At 43.9% G+C, this 18,117-nt stretch overlaps 1 protein-coding gene across 1 annotated transcript; it reads right to left on the minus strand.

Annotated features, from left to right (window-relative positions):
* Nucleotides 1–940: 940 nt before the first annotated feature.
* MB (myoglobin) lies at nucleotides 941–15,712 on the minus strand. Its single transcript, XM_074226797.1, has 3 exons — nucleotides 15,546–15,712; nucleotides 5,291–5,513; nucleotides 941–1,828 (listed from the first exon to the last, which is right to left on the minus strand). The coding sequence occupies exons 1-3, from the start codon at nucleotides 15,638–15,640 to the stop codon at nucleotides 1,682–1,684; spliced, it is 465 nt and encodes a 154-aa protein (XP_074082898.1). The 5' UTR covers nucleotides 15,641–15,712; the 3' UTR covers nucleotides 941–1,681.
* Nucleotides 15,713–18,117: the final 2,405 nt, after the last annotated feature.

An 18,117-nucleotide genomic window follows, 5' to 3' on the forward strand; every position in this document is an offset into this window, starting at 1 on the left:
GTGCTCGGGGGGAGCCACCAGTCACCCTGGCTTAATCAATAGCATTTATCGAATGCAGAAAACTTCACTAAGCAGTTTGCAAGTGTTTTCTCATTTGAATCTCATAATATCCCTGTGAGGAATTAGCTATTATTATCCCCATTTTACAGATGGGAACCTGAGGCTCTGAGAGGTTGAGTGATTAGCCCAGACATTCATTTATATGTGTTATTTATATTTATAGTCACACAGCCAATCCAGACTTTCTCTTATCTACTCTATCACATTCCTTTCATTTATATTGCTTAATTCCATTTATTATAGGGAACATTCTCAAAAAGGGTGGAAACAAGGGAAATCAGAATGTTTTTTGGAAAGGTAGAATATGGGATTGGTGAGATCCCCAGGTTTGAATTCTTGTCCTGTCACTTTTGTATAATCTGGGCCAATTCGTTTTTCCATCTTGGGTCGGAGTTTCTTCATCTGTAAAATGAGGGGAAGAGATCTGGGGAGCTTCCCCTCAGCTCTTGACCCTTAATCCTCCCCAACTACCCGCCCCCTCCTGGTTTCCTCCCTTATTCTCCATTCTGGACCCCCAGATTGAGTTCAAAGGAAGATTGAAGGAGTTGATTTATAAGAAACTCTGCATTCCCCTTCCCCCACCCCCATCCTCCAACATACCACCCTCCTCTCTTTTTTCCCAGCTGCCAAACACCATCTTGGCCCCTCGTTGGGCTGGGCTCTTCTCAGACACTCAGGTTTCAAATATGTTTATTTCTTTTTCAAGGAAGTCTGCCTTGTCCTGACTGTCCTGCCCATATACTAGGTTCTCTGGGCCTGGCATCAATGGCGCTGTCTGCCCACCAGCTCCCAGCCTTGCCCATCTCCCTGTCATCTCTCTTCTCCCAGGTCTCATTCATCTTCTCGGAGAAGAGAAAAGTACCAAGCCCAGACAGACAAATTGGTTGCAGGTCCTTTATTAAGATCAGGAGAGTCACACCCATTAACTGAGAACATTCTCTTTCTCTCTCTCCCTCTACTTCTCCCCCTGCTCTCTCTCTCTCTCTCTCTCTCTCTCTCTCTCTCTCTCTCTCTCTCTCTCTCTCCCTCCTCCTCCTCCTCCTCCAGTGTCTCCAATGTCTCCAACTCTTTGAGGAGCCATCTGTCCGAGTCACCATCCCCAAGGAAGGCTGGCGGCACTGGCTGTGACAGCCTTGGGGAGAGGAAGAAAAAGAGGAAGGGAAAGAGAGTCCACAGTTGAAGGGCTAATCAAAGGCAGAATGGAAGCCATTAGGGACCCAGATGGTGGAAAGAAGGAGGGCTGAACCATAGCACAACCCCTTCACCAAATTCTCTCTCCAGCCCTGCCTAGGAAAAAGAAAACTGGTACTGCCTCCCAGAAAGGAAGCCAAGAAATATATCCAAAGAAAATGTCTCCAGCTACCCACTCCCAAGGGCTTTGGTCTCCACCTTTGGAAGACTAAGGAGAAAACAAAACATGGACCTTTGGCAGAATTACTCTGACCAGTTAGTAACAGATAAGAAATATCCCCTGACCGTCACCCTCTATTCTTCCATCAACATGTCTCAGATAGGGTACCCCCAAACCCAAAACTAAGATGCTACTTTAAGAGAAGCTAACTACTTGACCTAGGGGGTCGGGCAGGACTGATGACAGCCAGTGGAGGTGTCTGGCCACCACCTAGCCCTGGAATCCAAACTCCTTGTACTTGGCCGCCATATCGTTCCGAAAAAGTTCCAGGGCCTTCCCCATAGCAGCCTGGGCATCCCCACCGAAGTCTCCTGGGTGTTTGCTGTGGAGCACTTGGATGATGGCCTCTGAGATGAACTGCCAAAATGGAGAAAAGAAGAGAAAAGGGAACAGGGTGTGGGAGAGAGGGAGAGAGAAAGAGAGGAAAAAAGGAAAGAAAGAAGGGTCATTGAGGGCATACTGCCAGCCAACGCTGGGATGGAAGTCTTTAGAGAGGCCAGGGTGGGAGCAGGGAGGTCTGTGGTGAGACCAACGGAATTCAGAGAGGAGGGAGGAGGAACAGGGCCAGATGCTCTGATTCAAAATCTGGAGGGAGAGCTAAGGGTTGGAGGACAGAGACGGGAATGGGGAAAAGGCCTCATGGGCAGGGGCTCAGATTTCAGTCAGCACATATGGAACCAATTTTGACCAGAGGAAATGGGAGGAGGTTGGTTGCTTAGAGAAGTTACAGACAGACAGTATAAGCAGACTTAAGTAGAGGACCAGTCAAGTCCCAGAACTTTGGGGAAAAAAGGGGGCAAAGCAACATCTAGGCTAGGTGGCCCAATGGATAGAGGGCTAGGCCTGGGGGCAAGAAACCTGGGACATCGGGCAATTATGTAAATGTTATGATTATGATGCCTAGCTGTGTGACCCTAAGCAAGTCAATTGCCTTTTCTAGGTCTCAGCTTTCTCATCTGTACACTGGGAGTAATAACACCAGCCCTTCCTTTCCAGAGTTGATAGGGCAAATTCCATAAGTAAAAGTGCTTTTTGCCAGCCACTATATAGAACACTATAGAGAAGCTGGCTCCTATTAGACTTGGTGGGACCTTGAGAGTTTTGGGGGTTTGGGGGTTTTTGTTTGCTACATAGAAGGCTCTCCATTCCGATTATGATGTCCTGGGAAGAGCGCAATCTGAAACCAGAAGGAATAGGTTCACATCCCACGCCTGCAACTTGCTAGCTCTCTGACCCTGCCAAGTCAAGGCATGATGTTGGGAAAGCATTGGATTTGGACAGAGAAGACCTGGATTCAAAACCCAGTTCTGCCATGACTATATGTATGACCTTAGTTGAGTCACTCAATTTCCTTGGCTCTGAGGTTCCTCATCTGTAAAGAGAGGGGGTCGAAACCCTGCTGAGGTTCCTTCTAATTCTACATTTTTGATCCTCCAATCTATCACTCACCCAAGCTTCAGTTTCTCCAGTTGTCAAATAGGGGAAAAAATACCTGCCCTACCTGTGTCTCAGGTAGGTGACAGGAGTCAGAGTCAGGAAGACTTGAGTTCAAATCCTATCTCAATCACTCAGAGCTGTGTCATCCTGGACAAGTTGCTTAACCCTCTCTCAGCCTCAGCTTTCTTATCCATAAAATGGGTATTATTATATCACCTACCTTTCTAAGTTGTGAGGTTTAAAGGACATTTATACAAAACATACTTGGTAATCATTAAATCTCAATATAGCTATTATTACCTTATGGTATAGGCAGCCCAACTGCCAGCTCTGGTACTACTACCTCCATGACCTTAGGCAACCCCCACCCCACCATTACCACCTTTTGTCTCATTTTGCTTATCTGTAAAATGAGGAGATTGGGCCTCATGACCTGTGACTGCCCTTCTTGGCTCAAAAATTCTTTGCTTCTAAATATGTGTAAACCCAAATAGCTGGCTGATTAGTAGCCCTAATTTAAGGGAGCATATCTGGATGAGCACTCGAGTCTTCTTTTCATGCTCATAGGTCCAGAAAATTAATCGCATCTGCCAAAAGCTTGAGAGTGAATAAGATCTGAAAGGGCTGAAGTTCTTTGACATTTACAAAGCCTCTTAGCTTATTAGACCCTCTAGGATTCATTGGAGGGATGGGTGGAAGGATGGAAGGATGGATGGATGGATGGATGGATGGATGGATGGAAGGATGGGGATGGATGGATGGATGGATGGAAGGATGGATGGATGATGGAAGGATGGATGGAAGGAAGGAAGGATGGATGGATGATGGATGGATGGATAGATGGAAGGATGGATGGATGAATGGATGGATAGGGAGGAATATGGATAAAGATGTATGTGCACACATGTCCATATATACACATGCATGTATATATGTGCACTGTACAAATAGGCATGTATATATTCAATATTTCTCTTTTTATTTTGGATGGTGCCTATTGTGAAAAGTCAATATATCAATACAGATCAGCCCTAATACTGGAATCTAATCTTAAGAGAGTGGGCTTGGGAACACTGAAAGGTTAAGGGACTTGCCCAGAGTCATATGACCACTATGCAGCAGGTATGCCACTTGAACCCAGAGCTTTCTGATTCTGTGGCCACTATAGCCTCTCTAAGGGCAGGTTTTATTAGCCCTATTTTATAGATGAGGAGTTCAGGGAAGGGCATTAATAGCCTAAAGTCAGTAGCCAGTCCTTTTTCTGGGGCATTTTCAGGTTTGCAACAACCCTGTGAGATGGTTGATGATCATTACCCTCTTCCCTTTGACAGTTGAAGAAACTGAGACTCCAAGAGAAGTGACTTGTCTGTGAATACATAGTGAGCAAGTGTTTGGGGCCGGGTTTCCAGCTTGTTCTATTATGGCAGAAAAAGCTTTCAGATGGAAACTTGGGGCTCTTGGGAGAAACTGCTAGATAGATTGACCAGATGTGCAGAATTCACTAGGGTTGTTAAACAAGTTGGTCTGTAAATTACAAATTTAAAACAAATTCCCCAATCACAGGTGGGAAGATGAGGTAACCATATATACACCAGTTTTCCTATTGTGTCCCATGGGGGGATAACCCTTGCCCCACAGTCCATTTCATCTCCAGCCCAAGGGCCCCCATATGTCCAACAGGTTCTAGCAATTATGTCTTTCCATGCTAACTAGTTCTCAGATGACCTCACTAATATCATCACTTGTATTAGGGACGGTGAGAACCTTGCTACATCTCATTTGTGAAAACATTAGAACTTTTGGATTTATAACTTGAGTTATTTGCAGCATCACCTAAAATCAGGGTCATATAAAATCTAGGAGTGCTAGAAATAAGATACGAGATAGCAGGGAATATTGATGAGAGTATTGGATCTGAGTTCAAATTGGATAATATGCCTCAATTTCCTCATCTGTTAAATGAGAGAGGTTAGACTCAATGCTTCTAAAGTCCTTTCTGGTTTTAAAGCTATGATCCTGCAAAATTCTGGTTCTGACAGTTGCTATGTGGTGACTTTGGGTGAATAATGTGAGTTTCCCCATTTGTAACAAAAGGGGATTGGTCCAAATGACCTTGAAGAGGAATGGTTACATAGGAAAGAGTGTCAAACTTGTGTTCAGAGAAGTTCTACCACTTCCTCCTTCTTTGACCTGGGGCATGACTCTGTTTCTCAGTTTCCTCATCTGTAAAATGAGAGGATTGCCCTAGAAAACCCATAAAACCCTCCCTAATTTGAAGTCAATGGTCCTGACATGCTGTGTCGTGTAGGTTGACCTGGGTCCTCCCTCCTGTCCCTCTCCCAATGTTCTCTCCAACCCTACAAGCCAACCCCAGCTTCTGACCTCTAGGAACTTGACGGAGATTTTGTGCTTGGTGGCGTGGCTCTGGGCCAGAGGCTTCAGCTCCGCTTCATGCTGGCCCTTCTTCTTCAGGATGTTCCCCAGGGCAGTGAGCACTGTTTGGCCGTGCTTCTTGAGGTCTTCAGATGCCTTCATCTCATCCTCAGACTTCAGATGTTTAAATTTGTCGAACTTCTCCAGAGTCTCAGGGTGCCCCTTAAAGAGTCTGGGAACCAAAGAAGAGATTTGGCTCAGGGAGGAATAGGGAAAGCCATGGAGTTTAGGGGAAGTTGGGAGAGGGAGAGGATTATGGGATTTATGGCACTATGAAAGTCATGAAATATGGCTTCAGTGCCCAGTTTTGTGAACTTCTCAAGTCAATACCCCTCCTCAAACCCAATCAATTTTCTTCTCTAAGGGCCAACCTCTCTTTTTTTCAGATGATGAAACTGAGACCTCAAATCCATTCTCAGACATTTATTAGTTGTGTGAGTCTAGCAAGTCCTTTCCCCCATTTGCCTCAGTTTCCTCATCTGTAAAATGAACTCTATATGTGTGTGTATATACATAATTTTAAATTCTGTATTTATTTTTCTATTAAATTAGATTATTATTAAATTAAATAAAAATGCTGATTCTATTTAATATGTTTGTATATGCATGTTTATATACATGTATATCTATAGCTAAAATTTATCTCCATAAATGTTACTTTGCTTGGTCCATATAAGTACTCTATAAATATTAGTTTGATGATGATGATGGTCAGCAGCAGCAGCAGCAGCAGCAGCCTCATAGTCATCGAAGGCAAGTAAAATACTTCCCAGTCTCAAGGTCTCTACTGGCCCACCAAGGGCTTTCACTCTTATCTTTGTGGTGCTTTAAGACAAGGACCAGGTAATTAGGTGATCGATGCTGTTTGTTGGATGGACTGGAAGGATGTGCCCTGGGTCCTTTCTGACTGTCCAGTAGAGACACCCGCCTCCTAAGATGGGCCTCTGAAGGAATCCCTCATAAATCTAGCCTGGGGATGTCTTATTGTCTATGTAATTTGTTAACCAGGCAACCAAGTATTTATTAAACAGTAATCCGGAGCCTGAAGCTGTGCTGAGTCTGGGGCCCACCCTAGCAGACACCTGTCCATCTGACCAGGCCTGCAGCAGCGTCACCCTGACCAGGAATGCTACTAGGCTGGTTCTAATCTCCTTTGGCATGTTGGGAGCTGTCCCCGGCTCTGTGGAGAAAAGGCAATGACCTGCAGAGTAAACCCCCTGGACTAGTCCTTAGGATAACAGAGAGGGGAAACTGGGCTTTGAGATTGAGGCTCAGTCCACCTTCAGACCTATGCAGAGCTGTAACTCTCTATAGAGAAAATAAAAATATTTTAGTTATATTATTGATATCATATAATATGTATATTTATTGTTATATTTCTACACTATAATACATATCATTATTTATATAATATTTATATTATAAAATTTTCTCTAGAGAAAATAAAAATATTTTATTTATACTATTGATATAATATGTATATTTATTATATCCCTATAATATAATATCTATATTTAATTATTTATTTTATATATTATTTATATTATGAATTTTCTCTAGAGAAAATAAAAATATTTTATTTACACTATTTATGTAATATGCATATTTATTATATATTTCTATAATATGTCTATATTTAATTATTTGTATAATATATTTATAGTATAAAATTTTCTCTAGAGAAAATAAAAACATTTTATTTATACTATTTATATTTATTATTATATTTATATAATATAATATCTATATTTAATTATTTCTATAATATATTTATATTATAAAATTTTCCCTTTATAGAGAAAATAAACATATTTTATTTCTATTATTTATATAATATATTTATATTTACTAATTTATTAACAAATATTTAGTTATTTGTATAATTTTTATATTATGAAATTTTTGTCTATACAGAGAAAATGAAAATATTTTCACATGAGGGTGGGGGTGGCAGGGGCCCAAGGAAGAGTCTGGCTGAAGGTGGTGACAGGACCCTGGAAGTATAAGGATCTAGTGCCACGTGGTAAAAGATGAGAGGACAAAAGTTTCTAAATCACTTTGAGGAGGAAGCGCCCCCAGATGGCAAAGCCCTGGGCCAAAGACTCAGTTGCCTGTCCCAGTTATGTCTCAGATCTTATACAAACAGAAATACATATTCTGTACAGGTTGACACATATGTAGACAGAGAAACACTACCACCAGAAACGATGAGTTACATTCCCATAGCATAATATAGATACAAAGTGGTTTACATGAATGGTGGTTTGATGCTCAACACCAACGGAGTCAAGAATTTGTTTCCTCGGGGCGGCTAGGTGGCGTAGTGGATAAAGCACCGGCCCTGGAGTCAGGAGTACCTGGGTTCAAATCTGGTCTCAGACACTTAATAATGACCTAGCTGTGTGGCCTTGAGCAAACCATTTAACCCTGTTGCCTTACAAAAAAAAAAATCCTAAAAAAAAAAAGAATTTGTTTCCTCTCTTGCACTGTTCCTTACTAGCTGGGTGACCTTGAACAAGTCATTTTCCTTATTTGAGACTTAGGTCCTTCATCTATCATTATATAAACCCATTAAAATGTAAGCTCCTTGAGGGAAGGTCTATCATCTTGTCTGGTGTTTAGCGGCATAACGGAAGCTATGAGGTACTCACAAAGTCCTTGCTGTATTGAATTAGAATGAGAATAATAATAGTTATGCTATAGTCGAATTCTTTGGTTTGGGATCACAAGCGCTCAGCACAGTGTCTGGGACACAGAAGGTGCTTACTAATTGCTTGCCGATTTATCGATTATTGATATCATCTATAATCTTCATGGGGTTGTTAGGTGGAAAGCAGTTTGTAAATCGAGAAGGACTGTAGACCTGTGAACAACCATTATCAACTTAGGTAGAACAAGCATTATTATACCCATTTCACAGATGAGGAAACTGAGGTTCAGAGCTGAAGTGATATGCCTCAGGTCATTTAGCAGGTAAGAGACAGAGCACAAAGTCTGATCTAAGTTTTTATTATTCCAACTCCAGCCCCCCATCTCCACCTCCTGTCTATCCTCACTCCCACTCACCAAGTCTTCTCTTTTCCAGGCCCCCAAGCTTTGGTCTCAGAGAAAAGTAGACACACAGGCATGATTATTAGTAGCGGAACAGATACATCGTTATAATTTGTTCATATCTAATTAAACATATTATTGCGACATATGATCGCAATACTTTCAAAGGAGCATTTTGGGGAAAGCCCTCGATCTGGATTTCCAACCCATAGTTGACTTCTTATTATCTGTGCTACCTTAGAAAAGCCCCTTTCTTTCTGGGGCTGCCTCAGTTTCCTCTTTCTGTAAAATAATCTAGCCTAGAGAAAACATGAGCGCCATCTTCAAGGACTTGAAAGTCGTCCCTGGAAGAGAGGCTTCCATTGGTTCTACCTGACCCCAGAGAGCAAGACTAGGTAGAAGCTGCCAAGCCACAGATTTCAACTCTTGGGACAAACTTCTGAACTGTCTGGCAGTGGAATAGGCTGGCTGGCATTCTTCCTCAATGGAGGTCCCCAGGATGGTCATCTGGATGACCATCCAGGACCAAATGCCTCTTTGTTGTATCTGGACACGTTGCCCCCCTCTCTTAAAGGATCTGAGGTCAAAGAATATTTTGGTTTGGGTCCCACACCTCTAGTGTCTAGTGGTGACCTGTACACTTTTCGTCCTGGATATGTGATTTCATTGCTGTATGGAACCCCGAGTATGGAAACTCTTTCTGCCAATGAAGAATCATATGAAGCCTGAGAGATTAAGGAGATTTATGTACAAGGAGGGGCTTGAATCCAAGTCTTGCTGACTCTCTGGTCTCGGTTGCCTAGCTGTACAGTAGGTGTTTAATAACTACTTGTCGAGGGAATGAATGAAGGGATAGATAGATATTGCAGAATGAATCTTTGTTCAGATATCCCTTGGATTACATGACTTTGGAGGACCCCGTATCTCAGAGCTTCTGTGAGGCTATTATTAGACACCCACATGCAGTTATAATTAGGCACCAAGATACACAATTATCATGGTTGCACTGACACCCACACCCACACCGACACCAACACACACACACACATACACACACATAAATGTCAGAGTCCTGAACATTTGTGCAGTTTTCTGCTTTCTCCTCTAATCCTTTGCTTCAGGCCAGCCAGGACCTCCCGGCAACTGTGTGCAATGTTAGCTGATCCCAGTGGAGCCCCCATCCAAAGGCCACATGCGTCAGTGCCTGCTTTTATCCTGTATCTTTCACCCAAGGGTCTCGAGCTCATTACTAATATTATCAGGCAGCCACTATTCTTATCCTGCTCTTCTGACAGCGGGAGAAGCCAGAGCTTAAGGAGGGGAAGGGACTAGGCCTCTCATTCCAGAGGGAGCCTGGTCCAAAAATAATGGGCCAAGGGCCTAGGGCACCTCCTGGCTTGGCCAGAACCAGGCAGGACACATAATTCTAGGAGCTTTAGGGTTTTCAGTTGTTTCCCTTGGGAATACAAACCACAAAAGACACAAAGACTTGGGAGTCCTATTTCTCTCTTAGTCTGTCTAACTCTCCCTGTATTTCTGTCCTTCATCTCTTTCTCTGTCTCTAACTCTCTCTGTTTATCTGTCTCTGCCTCTCTGTTGCTCTCTCTGATTCTGTCATTCTGTCTCTGTGTGTCTGTTTCTTTCTCTCTGTGTCTATTTGTCTCTATCTTTCTCTGTCCTCTGTCTCTGTCTTTCTCTCTGTCTTTATTTCTCTCTCTCTCTGTAGCTACCTGTCTCTCTTTGTCTCAAAAACCATTAGAGATGGTTTTTGGGTACTCCTAGGGGATCTTAGCTAAATCCTGACCTCTTTGTGAACCTCCATTTCTTAATTGGACAAAAGAAAGGACTAAATGATCTCAGAGATGAAAGGAACTCTCCACAGTCCAGTTTGTCCAAACTGCCCCTATACAGAATCCTCTCTACAATATATGGGCAAGACCCCCTCCCCAGTTTCTCAGACCCTCTGAGGTCCCTTTCAGGTCTCCCATTCCAGGCTTCTAAGGTCCTTCATCCTCTTCTTGCTCCGGTCCCAGATAGCCCCTCCCCATCCTATCCTGGGAGGGCTCGGGCCTATTTTTGAAGGTGTGTTGGGAGGACTTGACTAATCAGAGCACCTGGTTCTCCGCCTGCTGAATGATCCTTGCACAAACACAGCTGCCTCCCTTGTTGCCCCCTCACCCCACAGCCGCCCCGAACCATAGCAAGTTAACCGGAGGCTCACATGGACCATGGGCTGTGGACCCAGGAGAGCGCTGGCTGGGCTAGAGAGGAGCCTCCAAAAAGGAGCTGAATCCAACGATCCTCACCTCAGTAAATGTGCAGAAGGAATTGAAAAGACTTTTTTTTTTAATCCTGAATTATTTTTTTCAGTTATTTATCCCACAGTCTTCCTGATAGCTGGCAAGAAAGTCCTTCCGACAAGCCAATGTGGGGGAGTCTGCTTCCGAGACACACTTGAAACAAAGACAGACAAGACAGGAGGCAATAGACACCCATCCCCCATCCCCAAGAAGTTTCTAGGCTTCCACAGACACAGGAAAGAAATCTCTTCAAGAGCTCCAGGGGAAACAAAATGATTCGGGTTCCTTACCCGTCCAATGGGAACACTGCACTTGCTAGTCTTGGAGGTCCCTTCCAGCTCTGTGGCTATGTAATTTCCTCTACCTGGGCCTCAGTTTCCACCCTTATAACATGGATTAATGTCTTCTCTTCTCCCTTCTCTCTTTAAATCTTACATCTCTATGTATCCCTGTGAAGACTAGGTGCAAAGTTGGATTGAGAGGCACAGAAAGCCACAATATTGTTTCTTCTCACCAACTTGCTGTGTGACCTTAGATATGTTGTTTAACTTGCCTGGGCCTCCTCTACAAAATGAGAAGATTGAAATAAGTGATATCTGATGTTCCTTTGAGCTCCAATTTTGAATGGTACTCTAATAATGGCAATATTACACAACCACAATAGCATCATCATAACTGGCATCTGTATAGTGCAAAGTGCATTCCATTAATTAACCCCTAAGAGCCTCTTAACAGCCCCTGGGAGACAAAGATTAAAACCTGGTTTCTAGTGCCAGATTTTATATTAACTTACTATGTGATCCTGGATCAGTCATTTTCCTTCTCCAAGCCCCAATTTCCAAGGGAACTCCAAAACACAGCCTAGTTGATTGCTGAGGTCATCCTCAATTCCCAAATTCTAGAATTCTAGGACTTTGGGTCTCTTATCCAGGTCTTTAAAGCACTTGGGCAGTACGCTAAGTTTCCCAATGAGGAACACTGAGGCAAGTGAATGGGCAAATGGAGAAATGGAAGTATGGCTTAGTGGTAGAAAGTCTGTATTTGGAAGCCAATGACTTGGGTCAGAATTTCTGCTGTGACTTACTCCTTGCATGGCCAGTCAAGCAACTTCCCCTGTCCGATGTCTGGGGCCTTTTTCAGACTTTCATTAATTGTGTGACTGAAAAACGAGGGCTTGGACCAGGTGGTCTGTATAGACCCTTCTGTATCCGCCATCTGAAAGCCTCTCTTTGCTTCTGCTTCCCAATCTAGAACATCCGGGACTTGATCAGATGGTAAATCTGGGATTCTAAAACTGGAAAAATGAGAGGATCTCAAGTCTAGATTCTTTGCTGCTATGATCTGTCCAAGGTCCAGAAGTAAAATCAGAGAAGGAATAAGCCTAGAATGAATATTGTCAAGCATCCAAGAGTTAGGCTTTTGGCTCCTCACTTCTGACCCCAAGAAATACAAATAGCCATTCCCGCTAAAGAAAAGATACCTTTGAATGTAATTCCTGACGAAATAGAAATGGAGACAGACAGAGATGGAGACAGAGACAGAGAGGCATTCCTGATGACTCCTTTGCTATTATAATCTGAGACGTGGGACAAACAAGTGGTACCCCAAGGACTCGGCGGTCTTCCAAAGCCGTCCTCTCTGGACTTTGCATGGGTTTTTAAGATCTCTGGAAAGCCTCCTGTCTCTTCTGTCCAAAATGACCCTAGGGAGGAGGAAAATGTTTCCAAGAAGGCAGTGACCCCTCAGTCCCCAGCTCTAGGTGCCAAACCCATGTCCTTTCAGAAAGCACAAACCCTTCTGGCCAGGGAGGAGATTCCAGTCAAACCTTTACTCCATCACTGCCAACACCCAAAAAGGAACAGTTCAGAGACTCCTGGTCCCCTTATACACACACACACACACAGACACAAATGGGGATTGGGAGATCCATAGACTATCAGAACTAGAGGGAAACTTAGATTATAGAATGCAAGAATTAGAAGGAACCATAGAGTCTAGAATATCAGATCTTCAAGGATCCTTAGAACATAGACTATCAGAGGTGGGAGGAACCTTATACAGAGAATGTCAGAGATGGGAGAGAGGTTAGAGTGTAGAATATCAGAGGAACCTTAGAACACAGAATAGCTGAACCAAAAGGAACACTAAAATGATTTAGTCCAATGTGCTTATTTTCCAAAAGAGGAACAAGACATAGAGAGGAGAAATGACCACCAGCTTGTGGGTTCCATGAGGACAAGAATCAAGTTTCACTAAAGTGCTGGAGATTGGATGATGGCCCTCATATTTCTGCACAGCCCCCATGACTGGCTCCCTTGTTGTACACACACACACACACACATACACACTTTGACTTTTATAGGCTTTCTTCTGTGATTCCTGGGACTTCCAAAATCTGGAAAGGAGAAATCTCATTTTCTTCCTATTTTTGGAAGGTCTCAGTTTCTGCCCCCAATCCCAGATCAACTGAATTGTTGTCAACCTCCCTCCCATCAGGGAAATGGCCCAGATGTCAGAGGAAGCTCAGGGGGTGGAAGGGTGGAAAACTGCCATAGACGTTTGACTGAGAAGGAAAAGGGGAAAAAAAATAGCTTTTCCAACTGCTATAGGATCAAAGGCTCCTATACGTGGGTTTGGAAGGGACCTCACAGGGCCCTTATTTTATAGGAGAGGAAACCAGAGAGCAGATCTGGCTTACCCAGAGTCAAAGAGATAATAAGGACCAGAATCAAGATTAGAATTCAGGTCCTCTGGCACCAAAACTACTTGATTCTTCGCTTCCTTACAACCTGGGGAAAGTAATTTTAGGGATGCTCTAAAGCAGGACCAGGTGTTCACACCCTTTTGGGGGCAATGCAATGAGAATGCCCCCTGAATCCTCAAGCCAGGAAGGACCTCGCAGCACCTCACAATCCAATGTTCCCATTGTGCAAATGCAGAAACTGAGGCCTAAAGTGTAGATTTAATTTGTCCGAGGACACACACAGAGTTAGGGCAAGAGTAAGGTTGCCTGGGGGTGACTAGGTGGCACAGTGGATAGAGCACCGGCCCTGGAGTAAGAAGGACCTGAGTTCAAACCCAGCCTCAGACACTTAATAATGATCTAGCTGTGTGGCCTTGGGTAAGTCACTTAACCCCATTGCCTTGCCAAAAAAAACAACTTAAAAAAAAAGAGTAAGATTGCCTGTCGATGAGTTCTATCCTATGTACACTGGTTCCTGGGTGACCTAGGAGGGAAAGTACTCATTTGGAGGCAGGGGGCCTGGATTCCTCTCTACTGGCTCTTGAAATCTCATTTTCCTCATCTTCAAAATTGAGAAAGAAGACCTATGAAGCAGTCCTCTCAAGGATACTGAGTTTGGAGTCAGGAAGACCTAAGTTCAAATCATGCTTCCTATACTTATTAGCAGTGTGACCCCAGGATAACTCCTGACTGCCTCAGTTTCCTCCTCTGTAAAATGAAAGGGCAGGAATCCTCCAGGCTCTAAACCTATGGTACTGTGATTGCTTCCCAGGTGTAAATAAAAGGTTTGTATGCATTTTCGAAAGGACGGATCACATCCACATGTATAAATATATAAAACTATTTACATAAAGCACATACATTTAAAAGATTATAAATTCATGCAATATTAGAATAGAATAAATACCATAATATACAATAATAAATGCCTTAGGAAAATATACAAATTTCAACTAATGACATGGAAACACTAGACCACTCCCACATACTCCAATGAACAGTATTAATAATTCCCATGTCTAAAGAGCATGGATGTTTCTATTGAGTGGTTACTGAAAAGATTGCAAGCTGGTCCACAGAGGACCTGGTTGGAAAGGAAGGAAGGGAAGGAAAGTTCATCTCTGAAAGCTAATGGTCCCAGCGATAGATTAGTGAAGCCCAGACACAAAGACAAGGGAAGACAATTAATCATGAACCAAGCCAAAGTGCCATTAAAATGGCAGTCTAGTACATTTTGCTTTATCGATGGGGAAGCCAAGGTCCAGAGAATGGAAGTCCCTTGTTCAAAAACCACACAATGAGCAACCCAGGAACCTGGAAACCAATTTCCAAAAGATTGAGCGCTCTCATAGCTTTTCCAGGGCCTTATCAACTGATAAGTAAAATACAGGGAACACTTACCAAGATGGAAGAGGGAAAAGAATAGCTTTTCCAATTGTTACCAAGATCAAGTAAATCATAGTATATCACAACTGTGCAAAACACCTTTTCAAGGCTGGGTCCTTGCAAGGGTCTGACCTGGGGGACAGCCTTCATTCCCTCTTCTGATTTAGCTTCCTGTTTTTAATAGAGTACAATGGCTGGGAAGCAAGAACTCCTGGATCTGGTCTCCAGTTCTGCCCATGAATTTCTGACAGGTCTCCAAAAAGACCTGAATTCAAATCCTGGTTCTGCCAGACATTCTGTGTGATTTGGGACCAGCCAGTTGCTTTCCTCGGGTCTCATTTTTTTTTCCCTATCTGTTAAATGGAGTTGAACTAAATTAGCCTGAATATGTCTAAAAACTCTAGATTTGGAGACCAAGGATAAGTGCCTGAATCTAGGCTCTTCAAGTGAATAGAAGTGTGTCCTGAATAAGCCACTCACCTCTTGGGCTTTTTCTTTCCTCTCTCTGACAAGGAGGGGGGCTGGGGATGGGGAGGAAGGCCATCACTACAAGCTTTCTAAGGCTCCTTCTGGCTCTTGGTCATCCCTTATTTCAAGGTGCAGACCCTGCCCCTGCTCACCAATTCTTGACCCAATGACAAGGAAAGAAAGAGGGGCTTCTTTGAGCTCCTCATTCAAGTCACTCAGCCTTTGTGGGGGTGACCACAGTCTGCCCCTCCTTTACCTGATGAGCACCTCCTGCCCATGGCCGGCGACGTCTGCTTCCACCTTTCCCCAGACGTTCAGCACCAGTTGCCATTCTCCATCACTGAGCCCCATGGCGTTACCCAAAGATGAGCAAGAGTGTCAGTTGTCCCCAAGTCTCCAGTTGGGTTTGGAAGCAACTCGGGCCTGCCAGGGGCCTTTATACCCTCCCTTGGGTCCTGGCCACTCCTATCAATTGACAGCCTCAGCCTCGCTCTCCCTGTCATCCCAGTCTGGGTTCTAATCTCTTTCTTTCTTGCTCACATGGAAGTTATTTTGGGTCAGGTGCCATTGTGAGCCTGCCCTGAGCTTAGGCCACCAGCTGGGGGAGGGGGCAGTGAGCCTGGGGCTAGCCCCCTCCTGAGGCAGGCAGAAAGGGCACAGGCGAGTCCCTTGCCAGAATCCTGTAACTCAATTCTCCCCGCCGCCAGAGGACTAGAAAAGGCCCTCGCCATGCCTCCAAGCTTGGGATTCCAGCTTCTTGGCCCTGACTTTGGGGCCACAAGATCTGCTTACCTTTTTTAGAACCTCTTCCCTGACCTTCCTAAAGTGATCTCAAACCTCTGAAGGAGAGAGAAGAAGGGAGGGTACCCCACCCCCAGGCCAGCTGTTTTCTTCCAGGTGTTTACCTTCACCTAGTCAGGCAAAAAAACTTTTGTTAAGCATCTGCTATGGGAGGAGGAAAGACTCTTTGGTATCAGAAAAATAAATATGTCATAGGATCATAGATTGGAGCTGGAAAGGTCTTTGGCGTCATCTCATTCAACCCCCTCACCTCCTATAGGTGAGAAAATAGAAAAAAATAGTAACTCCAAATTCACACCCTGGTCTTTGACTCGAGACTCTAAAGAGAGGGGTCTTTCTATTAGGCTGCGTGGCCCCTCTCATGCAGTCAATCAAACATTTAAGTGGCTACTGAAGGTAGCCACTGGACTTGGGGTCAGGAAAATTTGAGTTCAAATCCTCCCTCAGACATTGATGAGCTGTATGAGCCCAGGCAAGTCATGTAACTTCACTGGTAGTTTCCTCATCTGTAAAATGGGAATAAAAATGGGGTCCCTTGCCCCCACAGGGTGGGTATGAGGATCAAACAGGAAAAGATGAAAAATGCAATCTGCAGTCCATCAAGTATTTATTGAAATTTTGACCATTTTTATTCTTCCCATGATCCAGGCACTGTACCAGGTCCTAGGCAGAAAAGTAAGTCGAGTCACCGATCATTTATTAAATGCTGACTTTGTGCCAAACTTTGGGGATTCAAAGAAAAGCAAAAACCAGTCACTGCTTTCAAGGAGCATATAGTTTAATGTGGAAGGCTCAAATCCTGACTCAGTCACTTACTGACTAGATGACCTTGAGCAAATCATTAAAACTCCCAGGGTCTGTCAGTCTTGGGGCTCTTATGGACCCTTCTCAATTTGTCTAAGACCTCAGTAAGAATTATAACCCCATCCCTTAGGAAAAGGGTAAATAAATAGGCTCAAGATTGATGAATAGACTGGTTTCCCCTAGGAATTCACCAGTCATAAGAACAGGGGTCTCCAAACAATGGTTTCTCCAGGATGGAAGTCCAGGGAATGACATGAGCCCAGATTTTTGGTAGGCTCATAGGATTTCGGGAGGGATTTTGGAAGTTATGAAGTCCAATCCCTTCATTTTATAGCTAAGGAAACTGAGTCTCAGAGAAGTTAGGTGATATCTGCAAAGTTACCCAGCCAGTTGGTGCCAGAGCCCTTCTGTGCCCAGAAAAAAGAAAAGGAGAGGAGGTAACATTCCATATTTCCATATGACCCCATAATTCTCTAAGTCTGGTTTTCCATCTCCCAAAAGGAAGGTTTTGATTGAACGATCTTTGAGGTCCCTCCAATGAGGGACCTTAGGAGAAGGGAAAATGGAGAACAGGCTCCAGCCCAGGAGAGAGAGGGGAGTGGATAAAATGCATCAGCTCCAAGAAGCCCAGAAGGAGATTTATTAACATCTGGGGATCTCCACTGCCTCCAGATTCCAGAGGATCCAGGAGGCAGGGGGGAGTTTGGAAGCCTCCGGGACCCATCCCAGGAATGAATGTATTTAACAATGAATTGGCTTAAGGCCTGCTGGCGGCCTTCTGGCTCCAAGTCCCCTAACCTGGAGGCCATCACCCACAAACACTGCTCGGCAACTTTGCCCATATAAGCAAATGCAAAGACCCTGAAACGTGGTTCCATTTCTCCATCTCCACAACAGAATGGCCTTGCCCAGAGGTTGCCATAGAAACCCAGAGCCTCCCGCTCTGTTTTTATCATATAATTACCAGAATGGCAGCTCTCACTATGCCAGGACCAGGCGTGTGGGGGAAGAGAGGCTCTGGAAAAGTGGATGGAATTTCAGTGAAAAAAAAACCTCCCCCCCCCCACCAGCTCTTACACAATCTTCTATTTTCCACTGATGGTTTATTGTTTAGGTGAGTTTCTAGATGAGAGGAGCATAATAAAAAGAAAATTGATTCTGAATTCAGAGGAGCTGGGATTGGATCCCACCAGCCTGACTCTGGGCAAGTTATTTAGCTTCCT

Source organism: Macrotis lagotis, chromosome 2 (assembly GCF_037893015.1).
Source record: "Macrotis lagotis isolate mMagLag1 chromosome 2, bilby.v1.9.chrom.fasta, whole genome shotgun sequence".
NCBI lineage: Eukaryota > Metazoa > Chordata > Mammalia > Peramelemorphia > Peramelidae > Macrotis > Macrotis lagotis.

Bases quoted from the DNA above. Each gene is read 5' to 3' on its own strand.
- MB (XM_074226797.1), bottom strand. From the start codon at position 15,640: ATGGGGCTCAGTGATGGAGAATGGCAACTGGTGCTGAACGTCTGGGGA. The intron at 5,514-15,545 runs GTAAAGGAGGGG...TTTGGTTCCCAG, and splicing joins GGGCAGGAGGTGCTCATCAG to ACTCTTTAAGGGGCACCCTG. The intron at 1,829-5,290 runs GTCAGAAGCTGG...CCATTTTGGCAG, and splicing joins TCTCCGTCAAGTTCCTAGAG to TTCATCTCAGAGGCCATCAT.